Raw genomic sequence first — 17,401 nt, 5'->3', positions numbered from 1 at the left:
CCATTCCTCTGACAATGCTTACACTAGACTGAGAATAATAATTTTTTTTCAGTTCAGTTGAAAAATAGAGACTAGGCCCCTTACCTCAAGTTCTAAGGCAAAATTCTTTTTCTTGTACAATTCAAATCAGAATGAAATTGGTAGTATTTTAAAAAGTAAAGTAATTTAGGAGCATGAGGGGAAGATAAGGGGTTCCATATTTATACTTTATTTGGAATTAGGCCAATGATCGAAATAGTGGAGAGTTTAGCTCATGCCCACGCTACAGAAATTGCTGAGTAAACTATCCGCCTTAAAGAATGTGCCTTGCCCAACTAATAATGCTCACGACCCAAAACAAGGCTGTCAAATCTGTCCAAGCAAGACCAACTGAAAGTTTAAAAATGTTAATTCTTATTTCTCATAGCTCTGTACAACATTTTACTATCAGCTTCCCCCAAGGAGAAACATCACTATGGGCTTATCAGTCAGTTAATTTGGGCATACTGCTGTGTCACTGAATAGCTGGCATGCTCTCGAAACAGGGAGCGGAGCCGTGGTGTTTCCTCGAAAAGGAATGGCCAAACTGGAGGGGGAGGGAGCTGACAACACCCCCACAAATGCTCTGTACCTGCTCCCTCCCTCCCTCCCTCCCTCGTGTTCCGCCCTGCCTCAGTGAACAGTGACCTATTCTTTTATGAAAGGGGGTATTTAGGCAGGGTTGGATACTGCTTCCACCACCGAGTAGCTCACAGACTGCCTGTAAAATAATTCTCATGGGCAATGGGATGTGTGGGGCCAAATCCTGCTGGGGTGCTGAAGGGCTGGATGCAGAGAGTTTACTGTTCTCTTGTTTTTCATGAAAGATATAACTTACTGGAATAAAACCCTCCTTCATTATGCCATTTATGGGAAACGCAACACGCAGTGTTTATAAAGCAGTTAATTAATAACAGACAAAACCAGATTTTCACTCTTTGGAAGAGCAAATATTTGTTGAAAAACTTCTATATGGGACAGACACCTTCATCTCATTTTTCAACATAGTTGATTGAGAAAAGTAACAGAGGAGCTACCTAATAGGTAAGACAAGATTTATGTAAAGCATTTAGATTCTAAAGGGAAGGATTATTATATCTTTTTATATATACATAATTATATATATTTATCAGCTATTTTCTAGATGTGATGTTTTAAATGGTTCTAGATCTATAATCAGCATTCTAATATATTTTATTTTTCTCTTGCTCTAATGCCTTCAGAAGAAAAATGCATCTGAGACTACTAGACAAAAAAAGTTCTTAAAATGGAAGGAATGTTCACTTTGTTCTAACACTTATATGTTTATTAATTAACTGTCTATTCTATGCATAAACTGAGCTCTGAAATTCGCAATAAGCTTCACTCAGGTGTAAAAATACAAGCCTAAAATGTGCAAAAATATCACCTTATTGTTTCCAGAACTGTTTTCCCTAGTCCTAGAGGGCATGCTTTATTTCTAATTGTTACTAAAAGTGAATGATACAGCTGCTGTAATGTTAACTTCCATTTTTGCAATCTCAAATTTGCAGTGAATGCTTAGGGCAACTGTGAGGTTCTTATTTCTGTGACGCTCATAACACCCGAGCCAGTAGCATTTGTGTTTGCCTGAGAATGCAGGACTCTTCTCGAGCGCTGAATGATGTGGTCTGGGACGTGCCTGTTTGCCTTCTCCTTTCAGTCTGAAACCCACCCGGGTCAGGAAGGCAGAGCCCTCTGGAGGGCAACTCCTGCTTTCCCCATCCAGTCACTTCCTATCTCCCGGGGTGAATCTGGTGGCCCGCCTGAGCCAAGCACTGTCCCAGACCTCTGAGAGAGAGACGCAACGGTGACGTCCGCGGAACGCAATGCTGTCAGCACAGGAATTGCACTGTCCCCAGAAAGGAGGGGGAAGAGCTGGTGCTCTGCAGTGTCTAGTGAGCAGTTAGGCCTGGTGCTCTTTCAGAGGGACTGCTGCTGTTGCAGAAAGCCCTTTCTCTGTGACTGAATACAATCAAAAGCAAAATTTTCCAATCCCCGTCTCTATGCTAGAGCTGACCCTGCAGGATAGTTCTTTGAAGCAGGGATGGCTCCCAGGGGAAAGGACCTCCTCCTTTGTTGCCGGGGCAGGCGCAGCATCGCGTCAGGATGGTACCTCGGTGCCTATGTTACTTCCCACAGAAGTGGGTCACTACATAAGGAGCAGAAACGCCTTGCAGTTGCTGTAATAGCTCTTAGCAGCACAGCTTGCAGTCTGTCAGGGGAGAATAAGCATCCCAACCCTGCAGAAAATCAGACAAAACCATTTAGCCAGCAAGGCAGGAGCTGAAGTCATCCCCTTCTCTATTCCAGTCCTGCAGAATCCAGACACTGGGAATCTCATTCAAAACAAAACAAGAGTTAATAGGAAAGAAAAATAAAGAAAAAATATTCAGAACCACAGTGCACTGCATATTTTGCTCTGTTCCCTGGCTGCCATGCATTCGAGAGGAGGCATAACATTCAGGGATTTCACTGCCTCCCGATTAAGTCATTACAGCCCATCTGTGTTGCACCAAGTACAGAACGTGACCTATTATCTCAAAAGAAAATAGCACACCACCTGAGTGCCAAAAACACCCTGTGACTTGGCACCCAAATGTCTCAGTACTCACATCAACATACCTTTTCAGGACTAACTCCCACAGCCTGAATCAGGCAACTGTGAAATTCAGCTGAACTCTGAATCAACGGCAATCAAATAAAACCAGCTTTCCCATATGCCAAATCACAAATTATACAATGACCGTAATTTGCTGTTACAGATCCTTAACTTAAAAGGAGTAGTTAATAGTTGCCATGTGTTTTCTAGATTCTTGAATCACTTACTACTTTAATGATGGGCCATATAATCCATCTTTTCATCTCGTTTATCCATTCGCATGCCACTGCTATACAAAAGGTTTCTGTGCAGGCTTCGTGGTCTTGAACATCCTGTTTAATTTACAATGGGAAAAGGTGTCTCCAAGGATTATGGCCATTCAGGATTTTTCCATAAGGTGCAATTCAACACGGCTGTATGGGAGAGAAATTCATATATTGCTTTGATGGAAAGATGAATGATAAGCATATTTTCACTTTATGCTTGAAAACCGCGTTCGCATGTGCAAATTTACATGAGCAATGTCTGACACTAAAGTTTGCCTGAGGCCTTCTGTAAAATGCGTCCAGTTCTCTCCAAACCTTTTGTTGGACAGATGAAGAGACCTTTATCAACTTTGCTCAGAAATCACAACTTGTATTTTTAAGCACAGAACAACTGTTTCATCCTTGTGCTATTTGACAATGAAACATGGCATTTTCAGGGAGGAGATGGCACTGACAAACCTTCACCATTTGCTGGACACTGAAGTATAAAAGAACAGGGAATCCTATGGCACGTGATCAGGAGAATGAGCTGAATGGAGTAACAAGCAAGCTATAGCAGAAGGATGCGAAGTGAAATGAAATGAGGAAAGGCAAGAACTCCTCACAACGACATTGTATTTGCAGTCCTGGGCCCCATAATCTTTTCAGGGCTTGGTCAGTATGGGCAGTAACACAGAAATTTCACATCCACTTGCTAGAAAGAACAGTAGACAGCAGGCTCTCGACAGAAATACATTAGCAGCTGCAACACCTAGCTCTCTACAGATACCGATGTCAGAACTTCAGCCTTGTTCTCTTGCTGAGCTAGAGACTGGCTCTCTCAATGCAGCCATATATTAGGATGTTACCTTAGGGATTCAAACACCGTAGCCATAACGTCTCCTTGACCGCTGCCGTGTATGTTGCATACAAAATCTGGTATGTCTTAACAATATGTATCTAAGTTTTCACAGAACTTTGACCTTCTTTCTGAAGCTGTTTTTGGCAGTGGAGTGCTGATCAGGTTCATTGGCAAAAACTTCCTACGTCTAAATCATTCCTGCTTCTCCAGGGTCACATCAGTACACTCCCTTCACATTTATAGAAATGCTTCACCTACTGCTTCTATACTAAGCGCCAGATGTCTTATCAATACTAAAAATGAACTAGATAGGTGGATTTTTATACTTGTCATGAGATTATCTGAAGCCCGGCTCTCCAACAACCTACGAACACAACGTAGCAAGGGAAGAGCTGACTGGGAAAAAGGTATGATTACAGATACCATTAAAAACTGCACTGTGTCTCACTTTTTCCCCAAATTAACTTTTCTGTAAGTGAACCAAAGGGCAAGATAAAGTATAAAAGCACTGACTGGGTTTCTTCGAGCACAACAACCTTTTGATAATGGTATCCCTGAAAGAACAGTTGCTTGACAAAGAGCTACTGGTGCCACATTAGCATTTGGATCTTTTGTTTTCCTCCCCATATGTGCAAATAGCTCACCTTGCCTAGGTGTCGTTACTGTGTGGTTCCCTGTTATGCCATGGCTACCTATTTCAAAACTGGGTGTTTTATGTGGTTAGAAGAATGAATGTGTAAAAATCCCATAGGCACAGAGTCTGCCTTGACTTAGACCAGCTTTGTGCAATCCGTGTGTGAGTGGTGTTAATCCTGATTTATTCTGGTGAGTTTGGCTTAAAGCAATCTCTTAAAGACAGACTGGTTTTGTCTGATTTTAATTTTCTACATAACCAGATAAATACATCCTTCTAAAAAAACTTCCCAGGAAAACAAGGCATAAGTTTGGCATGGCAAGACTCCGTTTTTCAAAGTTTGTAAAAGTGATCTGCACTGTAGAACTCCAGCATTCTCTGAGTCACGTCTGAAATATTTTAAAAATATTTACATACATATATATTTTTCTGCATGGTTCTTCAAAGTTACCGTTTCTGGAACAAAACCTAGTGGCTGTACTTTGATTTTTGTGGAGAACAAACAGGTATTTAAGTGTGTTTTAAAAATACAATTTTTAATATAATACTCTCTCACTGTCAAAACCAGATTGTTTTCTAGGTTGGCATTTATCGTACTAGAAAATCAGACACTTTTTGTGCTTCCCAAGTGTTTTTTTCCCCCTAAGGAGTTGAATCTTGTTGAAACAGTATGCCACTAATATAAAACATGTAAGGTAACAAATATTAAGGGTTAACATTTCTACAGAAGGGATGGTAACTGTCAGGCCACTACCCTTATCCAGGAAAGGATGGATCCAATAGGAATGGTAACCATGATTAAGACACGTACCGTGGAGAACACAATCCACCCACCAGTGCCAATGAAGTGCAGAAAGGGAGCTACAAGTCTCTCAGCTTTTAGTAGGTCACCATCCAAATTTGCTAGGATTAGTCTGCATTAGAGCTCTCCAGGGAAAATGTCATTTCCATCACATGCTGCCTAGAATTCTTGTGCTTATAGATGAAATCAATTTCACAGAAGCGAAAGCTGCGACACAGGTCCAACAAGCTGATTTTTCATCTTTTGAGCTGCATGTCATACTTGAAATTTCGGATTTTGTAAAGGAATTACAAGTTAGCAAGGGAAAATCAGTGAAATGCTTCTGACGTGAACCACCAATACCAGAAGATGATGATACTTCTTCTGGATGCACTTCATGATGTTGGAAACCTCTCTCTTTCACTGATCTAAATTTGACCTTTCAGATAGGAACCAGATCTTAAGTTTAGGGTATATACACTGAAGACGCAGAAAGACCACCTTGCCACATCTATGACCTTTTGCATTGCAAATAGATGAACAAACTAAAAATTAATTCCGTTTTGTTTTTTTTTTTTTTCTTATTTCTCTGTTTTCTTTACTAGAAAAAAAAAGAGCTCTACTGGATGTCAACATGAAAACAGGAATTTACCTACTTCTCTTAAGTGAAATTTGTGTTGAAATCAGCAAGGCTGGCATCAAATCTAAAAGTCCAAAGAATGAAAAAGAGAATAATTTAATGGAAAGAAATAAAAATGTCAATATTTCTGAAGAGTGGCATTATCATAAAAACACCTCCAAGCCTTTTGAAGAGCGAGGTCTCGAAGACTTCACTCTTTACAACTTTACTGAAAAGACTGCAAATTTTGGATTTAACCTCTACAGAAAAATTGCAATGACACATGATAACAATGTAATCATCTCTCCCCTTTCCGTATCAGCTCTCATGACTGCTTATATGCTGGCAGCCAAAGGGGAAACACACAGACAAATAGTAAAAAGTCTAAACCTCCATGCTTTGAAGGACAGAATGGATCGCCATCATCTGCCAGCTTTGTTTAAACAACTGAAAGATAACATCACAATGAATGAAGAACTTCTCCTTGTGCAAGGTACTCTTTCTTTTATCCAAATGGACTTCAGACTCAGGGAGTCTTTCCTCAATTTATCTAAGCAGTACTTTGATATGGAATTCCTGAGAGTGGACTTTCAAAACTTTACACAGGCAAAATCTGTAATAAATCAAAACATTAACAAAAGGACCAAAGGAAAAATCCCACAGCTGTTTGAAGAGCTTGACCGCCATAATAAACTGTTGCTTGTGGACTACATCATCTTCAAAGGTAATTGTTGTTTTTATTTTGCAAAATGATTATTTATTAGAAGAATCAAGACTCTAACTTCAGCTACATTAGGGGAAGTTTAAATTAATTCAGATGTCCTGTTTTCTCTACATCTCTATCTAGATTTACTTTCTTCTATTAGGTTTATTTAACAGGAAATGATTTTTCATGAAAGGCAACCACAATTCTTCTGTGCTTTCTTCCATAAAACGGAGTCTCCATACAACATGAAGTCCTGCACCAACCTATCTCAATCTGTCTCCGAATGATCCCTCCTTATGACTAAAAAGGATGTTTAATTTTCTTTCAGCAATTAAAATGAAAAAGCCTTAATCGTGATAGTCTTTTGAATGTTGGATACTGGGCATAAAATCATTGACTGATTTTACATAGTACACAAAACCATGAAAAAAAAATAATTTCTCTATTTCAGTGAAGAATCTTTCACCCCAGAGGAAACAAACTACCCCATCACATTACCTTACAGGGAGCGGGAAAGAATTAGCTGTGATGGGTCCTCTACTGACAAATATCTTATGCTTATTTTCCTGTGGCTGGGGTCTTTCTGACCACCAGCTTAGAAGATAGATTAGGGTCTCCAAAAGGAGGTCCTGGCAATGACAGGGAGCCAGGGCCCACCCTTTACTCTGAAACAGCCGTACAGAAGGCAGAGACACGTGGTTAAGTAAAATGCAAAGACAAAGAACTAGGGCAACTAAGGGGACGAGATGAATGCTGCGCAGAGAACCCACAGTCACAGCCACTACTCCAAAGTCCAAATCCCTCAACAGATGTCATCCATGGAAACCCCACTAAAATAAGTGCACACATGAGAACAAAGAAAACTACCCCTCTTCCATACAGCCTTCCTATGGACTAACTTTATTCTTCCGTATTTACAAAAGTGCAGTTTGTCCAATGCCAAGGTTTACTCTCTCTGGCAGAAAATCAGAGAAAAGAGATAAATGACTGTGGCTACAATTGAAAGCAACAGTAGAGATCAGAATCATTAGTATGGAAGAGATCACATTCCAGTGCACCTTACAAGTCAGTGCACTGCTGAATCCCCATCCAAAAGATTGTGTAATTAATTTAAAAACAGGATGTTGAACAGCTGGTAGAGAATTTCAGATAAATTAATATGTTAATAAAAGATGGATGCTCATATGACATTCAATAAACAAAAAGGTTATCAGTTCTGAACTTGACTGGCAGCTAATCAACCTTGGAAAAAAATTTCCCTTCTTTCCTGCAAATGAAGGAGTTTATTTTGTCGATCACTTCCTTTTCCTGCTGTAAAAAAAATTTAAAGCACATACACTAAACATACAGCAATTGCCATCCACTTATCCCAGACACAACTGACATCCACTTCAACTAGACACAGAAAATATCCTATACTTTTTTTTAAGGGTTTCTGAACAAGTCTGAATCCACATAATTATTTTTTTCTTTCTTTCCTCAGGCAAGTGGGTCTACCCATTTAATTCCAAATTCACAGAAATGGAGACTTTCCACATAAACAAATACAGAAACGTAAAGGTACCCATGATGTTTAAGTCAGATAAAGTTAATTCAACTTTTGATGAGAACTTAAGATGCACTGTGATAAAGTTACCCTACAAAGGGAAAGCCCACATGCTGATTGCCATCCCAGAAAAGGAGGGAGATTACATGTCACTTGAAGACCACCTGACTACAGAGCTTGTGGAATCCTGGCTTGCAAACATGAAGGCAAGGTATTGCGTTGACATCCATTGGCCTTAATGTCTTTTATGTCTTGCAGCAAAGCAACAAAAGCACAATAAAGATTAGCTAGCCTTCCTAACCCTGTTCACACGCTGGTGTCTCTGTGGCATTAGGTATCTACAAAGTAGAGGTCCTTTAATGGCTAACCCACAGCCCATATGAAAGTTTCTACTCTGAGATGACATCTCTGTGGCTTGTCTCAGTTAGAAATGTCTCTCTAAGGGCATAGGCAATCCAGTCTTTCCAAATTCTTCCTTACACCTTCCATTCTCTCCCTGTAAATTTAGCACTGCCAGGCGAAGTGCACAATAAATCTAGATATGCAGTGTATTTATGAAACCTTTCCTACCAGTGGAAACACAGAGTATGAAAATGTAAACCCAAGTTATTCCTGTGAAATGCAATTCCTGAAATGACAATTCTTTCCACTGGTCAGTAAATTCATGTGTCAGCCTGGTATCAAGGCACTGGAAATGCTGGTGGATTTTACACAGAGAAGGAAATGATTTCTAGAATCTTTGGCAGTCAACAAGTCAGAGAGGATATTCTGCCAACCGAAACTTCTGCAGAGACTCTTTAGTTCTTGTCTCTTCTTTTTAACGTGTAAAGCTTAATGCCTGAGTAGCATGCATTTCAACAGTCAAGTGATCTACTACATAGTCCAAGTCTGCATTGATTTTTTTTTTCCAACAGAAAAGTGGACATCTCATTTCCAAAGTTCAAACTAGAACAAAAATATAAAATGAAGAAATTGCTTCATGCTCTTGGAATTAAAAATCTCTTTACACGTACAGCAGATCTTAGTCATCTCACAGATGAAGGATATGTAGCAGTTTCACAGGTAAGCCTTCTAAAATTATTTGCTATTTGGATTATAATAGTATATAAAGGGCCCAGCCAAGCAACTATATATAGTCTCTCTTTATGTATATAGAGACACTTATAGGGACACTAAATAGGAAAGGACCTCCTCTGCATCATTCAAGTATGAAGTGTGTAGAAGTAAGGGACGGTCACACTTCACATGTGCTGAACACCTTCCGAAGCTAGCTTATCTTGAGATAAGGAGGAGGAAAGCTTTTCCTAGAGGAAATCTCTGCCTCAAGAATATAGTTGGGGGGGGAAGGAGCACAATTAAACAAAAACTATGGACAAGAAAAGCACTGGAAATGAGAGTTAAATGGCAAAAGCCAGAGCAAGGCAGGAAACCTAAAGAGGGAATCCCTCACACACAGTCCAGGAATAGGTATTCTTCTTAAAAATAAAGAACTTTAGAAAGCTCAAATAGTAAAATCTCAAAAAGTGACAGTGAGAAAGAGAAGTTGAAGCAGTCTTGCCTTTTCTTCTGCATACCTTGGCAGAGAAAAAACAGAATGTCACAGCAAAGCCTCAGCACAACACAGTTGCACTCTGACCCATACCAATGTTCCACTTCATACACTGAAACTTTCAAAGATCATCACTTAAACAGGCAAAGGCAATGGTGGGGAACAGCCAAGAAGAGAGGAACACAGCTCCATGGAAAAAGAGGAGGAGAAGACAACTCAGTACCACTATTTAAGGGAGAGCAAAGATGATTTTCAGATGACTGGCAGAAAACAGAGGCAAAATGAGAAGCAGAAAAGAATGGAAGACACCACACCAATATCAAGAAGGAACAGGTCTCCGTGACCAGAGATGTCCCACGAAGAAGAAACAGCTAGACTATACAAAAGACAATTTGTTGATGACAGAGAATGAAGAGGTATGGTAAAAGAAAGAAGATAAAAGAGATACCACACAGAGAAACTGGTGAACTCAAGAACTGCAGTGTGAGCAAGATGAAATGCGATTAATACTAAATGCAAATTTATACATTAGAGAAAACGCAACAAAATTTCTGCAACAAGCTGGATTGATAAACAGTTGAGGAAAACAGACTCAAATGAGATTAATTTGATACAGGATTTAAAAACAGTTTTTTAAACCTATGTAAGGAATTTATATAATGCAACTACTTGGGGATGTATAGCATTAATAACCTAGGACCATAACTCTGGGAGAGACGTCACAGAATCACAGATGGGTTGAGGTTGGAAGGGACCTCTGGATGTCATCTGGTCCAACCCCTCTGCTCAAGCAGGGCCACCTAGAGCTGGTTGCCCAGGACCATGCCCAGACGGCTTTTGAATATCTCCAAGGATAGTGACTCCACAAGCTCCCTGGACACCCTGTGCCAGTGCTCCATCACCCTCACAGTGAAAAAGTGTTTCCTCACGTTCAGAGGGAACCTCCTGTGTTTCAGTTTGTGCCCATCATCTCTGGTCCTGTCACTGGGCACCACTGAAAAGAGCCTGGCTCCATCTTATTTGCACCCTCACTTCAGGTATTTGTACCCAACCAGAAAGAATCCTTCTAAGCTGCTGGAGCTGCTATTACAAGTGTCCACACACCAAACCCTTACAGAAGCCTTTGTGATTTGCCAAAACTGTTAATAGCTGGTATGATAAACACTTCGATCTAAGTTTCAAAAACTCGAGCCCCTGAACTACAGTTTTTCAAAATTTTGCTGGCTTAACAAAATAACCTTTCTGGGAAAACATTAACATCCTAAGAATAAATATTTAACAGATAAAATTGCAGAGATTTTCAGTTTGGTATAAACTGTCTCACTTTCAAGGATCTGCAGCACTTTTTTCCCTTCCTCTTGATCATACAGCTACTTCATGCTGATTCTCCGCAGTTAACTCTACTGTGTTATGGAAAAATCACACTTGAATAGTAGCTGCTAACTGATACTAGAAGCAATACGTGCATCAGCTACAAAGTGCCAGAGGAGCATCCTGTGCCTGTGAATCATGATAACCAACTTCGTTATTTAAGAATATTTAGCAGAGAGCTCAACGCTGGTGAAATCTTTCAACTGTCTTCACATTAGTCATTCCTAGAATTAGGAATTGGAGAGTTGGGAATGCAATAGCTGACTAAGCAGTTCACCAATACAGAAGTACTCAGAGGTACACACAGGCTGAAAGAACAAAAAGGGATCATCAGATCCTGCCAGGTTGCGATTCCAGGGGGAAGGGAAGGTCCTCAAACCAGTCCAGGATTGCACCTCGTTGCTGTACATACTCACTCTATGCTACCACATGTACGGATTAGAAATATGCAGGAAAAAAGCCAGGATTGGTGCATTTGCCTAAGATTTCACAAAATCAACTGTGGGTGACATACCCAGCCAGTGTCTGTGACTGATGAAAACCCACCTCCCACTTTTGAGAAACTCTCCCTTTAGCTAGGTGTCAACAAGGAGCACCACACAAATGCAATGGTCACTTCATGCTACCAGCTGCAAGAAGAAAATCTCTAAGTGAGGCCTATGCTCAGAACTGTTTATTTATATTTATTTATTTACATATTTGTATTTATTTCTGTCACATATTTAATTGCTGCATTGCATTTCAGGTTGTCCAAAAGGCAGTAATTGAAGTGGATGAAGAAGGAACGGAGGCCACAGCAGCAAGTGGGTCAGAAATAACCGCCTTCACAGTGCCTCCTGTCATCAAAGTGGATCAACCGTTCCTTTTTATGATTTATGAAGAAACTTTTAAAACATTACTGTTCATTGGCAGGGTGGTTGATCCAACAGAAATGTGAATAAAAGCAACAGTTTCTATTCTGGAGTATGTAAGAGGTTTTATTTTTATTTTATTAATTATTTACATTAGAATAAAAAGACAGTGAAATGTGAAAACCTGTTTTGCCTCTCCAGCTAGCAGTAGGTCACCCTATTAATATTTTATTAATGCCCAAGTAACAAGCGAAATTCACTAAGGCACAAAGTGACAAAAATGTGTCTTATAAAATCTACCATGCCAATTAAAAAAAACCCACAGAACGGAACTTTTGAAATTCAACATTTAAGTCTGAATGAAAACCAGAGATTCATATGCCAAAATATTCAGGAAGCTCATTCCCAAACACTGCAGGCTTGATTGATATTCCTCAATCTTATCTTCTGCTGTGAGGAGACTTAGGAGCCTACTGACCTCAATGCTGGCAGAATTTTGCCACTTATAGAAACAGAAGCAGTATCAAGCCCGAAAAGAGAATTTACAGCCTCTGCCTAGATCTTTATTTGATTACTGTAGAAATTGTGCTGAGTCTATCATGAAGTCTGCATCCTCTGGGAGTGTGACCTCTTTCCAAGTGTTTATTCAGAGTATCAAATCACCTCATTTCCTCAGGGTACATGATGTGTTTGCTTTTAAAATATTCTTTCTGTTAAAGACAAAATAATTCTGAAAAAAAAATTAGGTATTCTGAACGTGGAAAATCTGAATTTGTACTGATTCATAAGACCAAACTGTGCCTCTCCTTAAAGCAGAATTTCTGCATGTATTATCATCTAGATATCAGGATGAACTATGTAACAGGACTCTATGCCTGAACTAAGACACACTTTGGTAGGAAAAAACATACCTCCATAGAAGTGGAATAAATCTCTTCAGAGTTGGATCCTAAAATCCAAGAGGCGTGGCCAAAATTTTTCAGAAAAATATTTCCATGACCTAAATACAATTCACTTTATTCAAGCAGTGCAGTGATTCCAGCAGAACAGCAAGATCTTTAACATTTACTAAATTTTAATTAGCAGCAGAGTCCTATATATAAAGTATGAAACAACGCAAAAAGCTACTTCTAGCTATATATAACTGAGAGATCTAAGCATTACTCTAGTTGCTCATAACAGCCTTCACAAAAATAGCTGCCCAAAAGGGGGCAGAAGAGTTTTCAAAATCATTTGGCAGAGCAGCTTCAAAGGTATCCATCAGTAAACGCACATAGACAGACGCATCCGCAAGAGAGGATACAAAAGACACATTGCAGGGCAAAGCTGGTGAACACCTCTAAAAATCACGCCACTTCCCATGAGATGTCTACCCACAGCAGCCCAGATGCTGGTGTAAGCCACTCACAAAAGGATTTAGCGGGCAGACTCTGGTATCTGATGAGACTGTGAAGGTGCTTCTAACCTAACTCCACGTGGCAGCGTGAATGTACCCAGAAAGAAAGAGAATCACTCCCTTTTGCCTCTGAATGAATAACAGGAGGAAGGCTGCTCTAGATGAGAACCACCCAATTATAACTGTGCAGCTCATCTCCAGCTGTTATTCTGAGTTGCAGGTAAAAACAATGCTACAAAGGGTTCAACAGTATTGGTGCGGCCCAACAGAAGTAACCCAGAAGTAAGCAGCCCCAAAAAAGACTGCTGGGATGGAGGTCTGTAGTGTGAAGGACTGATGAAAGTATACACAAGACACCAGGAGTATTGTACAAGGAAGACATGCAGACCAAAAAAATACCTATATAAGAGTATTTAAAGATTACAGAGCAGGAATTTATACATAGTAGGGTTATTGAGTGCAACACGTGTTATTAGCATTAATCAGTTAAAAATGACAGACAAATGACAGCCAATAAGAAACAAAAGACAGACTGTATACAGAACTCATTACATGCTCATTAAGGGGAGAAATAGCTTGGGTTCAAGTTTCTGAACTTACTGGCGGTTCTACATTGCTCTAGTTTGTGGGTCAAACACAGTTTTGAGTCCTGCTCTGCAGCTGGGTACTGCTGATCTGAGTTTGGTCCCTGGCAGAAGTCAGACTGAGAACAGACTGAGCGGTCTCCTGTGGCCAGGGGTGAGCAGCTGTAGCTGGCACCTTGCGCGAGTTGTCCCCAGGGAACTGGGAGCATCTGTTCTCAGTAATGAGACAAAAGCAGGACCTAGGAGGAGCCAGTATAGGTCATCTGTATATCTGTATCAATACTGCACGATAAACATCATAGTACTTGAAGAAGCTTTTAAAGAAATCTGTGATTTACAAGATCCTACTCCAGGCTGCAGAACAAACTGAAAACTCGAGTGTTTCCACAGAATCCAAACAATGGCTGTGACTAAAGACAGAGGATACACCTAAATCCAACTGCAGTGTAAGAAGCTTAAGAATTCAGACAGTAAAACACTGCTAAATCCAAAGACACGTTTTGTACCTCACAAAGACAGCATACATCCAGCATTATTACTATTTAAAATATATACCTTCTATAGGTAAATGCTTTTATTTATTTTAATTATAAAAGATGCCCTGAGAAATGTTTTTTCAAGAACATGCATGTACAGCATTGTCCTAGGTTTTATTTTGAGTAAATCATCATTCATATTTTTACATTATAAAAAGTAACCACACACGCATATGCATTCACAGATCAGATCATCTTTATCATACACCAATAAATTTTAAAAACCACGTATTTCTGATATCAATATATTTACGCTGCTTCCATTTGAAATAGAGAAGCTGACAATAGCTTCATAGGCTCTCTCTCAAGTATTGGCATAAATAGAACTTTTTAAAATAGAATTGCATGTTTTCCCACAGACAAATTTGATAGAAACATTAGCATTAATACAAACAAATGCAGATGACATCACTGGAGCATGATAGCTTGCAATAGCAGCTGATTAAAAAGTAGATTCATCATTATAAATTATTGAAGTGAAAATACAATCTGAAATACTAAAAATTAAAACAAGTATTTATACAACAAAGCTTATTAAATAAAACTTTTTGTTTTTTTAATATCATCTGGAGACATCTGTTTTTAGATTGCTTTGAAACTTACACAGGATTTTTATGAACTTCACTTAGCACTTGTAAAAAACATTACCTCCAAATTCACAGCACAATGCTACTAAAGTTTATATATTTTATAGACTGATCGATGCTTCTGGACTTTGGTCTTAAATTAGGTTTGAAGATTCTTTCAAATGTGGGATTACTTTTTCATATTCATAACAATTCTTTCTATTTCTTGTATTAAAAAAATGGGTGCTAAGAATTGCTAAAATTGTAAATAAGCCAATTAAGTAATGGATATGTGCATTCTAAATCCAAGAACTTGAACTACAAAGGCATAATTGAAGAAAACAAAACCCTCTCTTTAGCTGCAGCAGTGAAGAGCACATAGCTGAAGTTACATTTCATAACATTTCACTACAACGTTGGAATTCTGCAACCGGTACATTACTTATCGGAACATATTATACAGCTTGGGATTTTAATTAAAAGATAAAAAGTTTGAACATTGCAAGATGCATTTTATTCATTCCAGGCATTAGAAAGTCCCATCTGCTGCTCCCACCTTATGGCACCGTAAGTTGCTTCCACCAGCCTCTGGTTCCCTTCTTTTTCTGTCAGAAGATCTAAGAGTTTGATTTTCTGTTTTTTCTTCATACAAAAGAAGAAACACACATAATATGTTGCTGCTATATTATTAAATGACATAACATAGTAAACTGCTATTACGTGTAACATTTTAATGTAACTCTTAGATGCTGTACTTTAAAAATTAGAAGCTGCTCTATTGCACCCACTGAAAAAGCCAAATGGACACATTCTGAGGGCATTCTTCACAAGAAGGGTGTATTTCTCCATTAAGTTTTCTAGTTTTCTACAGAAGGTCATGTAGAGATCCCTCTAAGGGAGATGGTTACGGTAATACATGCAGTCTACTCGTGGCTTCAAGTAATGCCAGAGGTCTCCAGCTTAACCCACGATAAAATCTGGGGAAAGTGGAGATGGGGAAAAGAGAGAAACTTAGAGCTCTTTACAGAGTTATTTCTAGGTCTTCTGTTGACCACAATATCATTTGGGCAATTTCTGCATTTTTCACAGCCTTAATTTTTTAATCTTTAAGTATACTGCTCTTCCAACTTCCCACAGTTGTAGCTCTGTCAATTAACAACTGTTTGTATTGTTTAGAAATATTTCAAAGAACAGGAATTAACTTTTAGAAGTGTCTGCAAATATTAATTTGCATTCCACCATTAAGTTTTACGGGTGCATCTTTAGCATAGTTCTTGCATTTTCTATTGCCTGAGTACTACCCAGCAAATGACACCAAAGCTAATGGTCATTTTCTTGTCGCCTGCTTGCGAGCACTGGATCAGGATTTACTGATATATTTTTTTCTTGCATCTACATTATTTTCAAAAAGACAGAATATTTTAATTGGCACACACATCTCTGAATTGGGACAACAAAATGTTTGAACTCATGAGCGTGGTAAGTAAAGACCTCTGTTGTCCACCAAAGTAATTTTGGGTTTTGAGAAATTCCTGGAACATGAATATATGCAATGAGAAATTCTTCATACCTGCAAACTGCACTATCTTGTCAAAAGTGAACACTTGCCAATATTCAGTAGAGTAGTTTTATGGAAAAGATTACACTTAAGCAATTAAATAAGATTTTGTCCAAACACACATCACTTTGAATTAAGAATCACTAATCATATCTGTTGATATTTTAATTATTAAGCAACATACTGAAGCCCAATGTTCCACTTTTCCCAAACACACAGAATTCCTTAGAAAAAGAAACATATGAGAAGTTACCGTATTCATGTTGCAAAGCCAATAAACTAAAAGCTAGGACTTGCCAGAACTAAGATGGTCAGTACAATGTTTAACCAGCACATATGTAAATTGATGTGATGATATAATCTAAATATATACTCAATTATTACCTTCTCACAAGTTTTCTGCCTTAGTGAGCCCATAGATGGTGACACTCATTCACGAGCATCTATTCAACTGCACCGCTCATTGGACGATATTTAAATTCTTCTCTCAGGAAGAGTCATTTCCATCAACTGCTTATATATTTGGATATCAATTTTTTCCATCATTCAACTCAGAAAATAACGTTTCCTTCAAACTGACTTTTTTTCTATTTTAGTATGTGTACATTTAGCACCAGGACTGACTTTCTCAACAAAAGAAATATAAAAGAGTTACACCCAAACATATCTGTGGTCAATGAGGTTATGCAGAGGAACGCATTTACCACCAACCATTCCTGTATCTGTATCTCTTAATATCTCCTTATAGAGCTGCTCCATTTTCTTAGGAAAACGATTGAGAATTGGGCCAGATTACAAAAGAGAAATTGAATCTACAGTGCAGCAGACATTATACCGACTTGAGAGATGTGTTTTCCCAGAAGAACATAGAACATTAAAACTCTTATTCAGAACTAAATGTAGGTCATCCTAAGCCTGCTCCTCTTTAACCAAAACTGTTTTTCTTCCCCTGGTATATC

General features: G+C 38.9%; 2 protein-coding genes across 5 annotated transcripts in view; one reads left to right on the top strand and one right to left on the bottom strand.

Moving 5' to 3' along the window:
• The window catches only part of PPP4R4 (protein phosphatase 4 regulatory subunit 4), a 109,921-nt gene that overhangs the window by 23,397 nt on the left and 69,123 nt on the right, over positions 1-17,401 (bottom strand). Inside the window, exon 25 of one of the 4 annotated variants that reach the window (XM_063332689.1) lies at positions 14,416-15,526. The exons of the other annotated variants lie outside the window; for them this stretch is intronic. Coding sequence (XP_063188759.1) covers positions 15,502-15,526 — 25 coding nt within the window. The 3' untranslated portion in view covers positions 14,416-15,501. Of the gene's footprint in view, positions 1-14,415; positions 15,527-17,401 lie in introns of those variants that run through there. 4 annotated transcript variants of the gene reach the window in all.
• SERPINA10 (serpin family A member 10) lies at positions 661-11,907 on the top strand. Its single transcript, XM_063332692.1, has 5 exons — positions 661-1,062; positions 5,766-6,503; positions 7,969-8,242; positions 8,946-9,093; positions 11,697-11,907. Exons 2-5 carry the CDS (start codon positions 5,795-5,797, stop codon positions 11,886-11,888), a joined length of 1,323 nt encoding a protein of 440 aa, XP_063188762.1. The 5' UTR covers positions 661-1,062; positions 5,766-5,794; the 3' UTR covers positions 11,889-11,907.

This window comes from Chroicocephalus ridibundus, chromosome 4, assembly GCF_963924245.1.
Source record: "Chroicocephalus ridibundus chromosome 4, bChrRid1.1, whole genome shotgun sequence".
In the NCBI taxonomy this organism is placed as follows: Eukaryota; Metazoa; Chordata; class Aves; order Charadriiformes; family Laridae; genus Chroicocephalus; species Chroicocephalus ridibundus.
The sequence above is the reverse complement of the archived record's forward strand: the minus strand, read 5'-3'. Positions and strand labels throughout refer to the sequence as shown.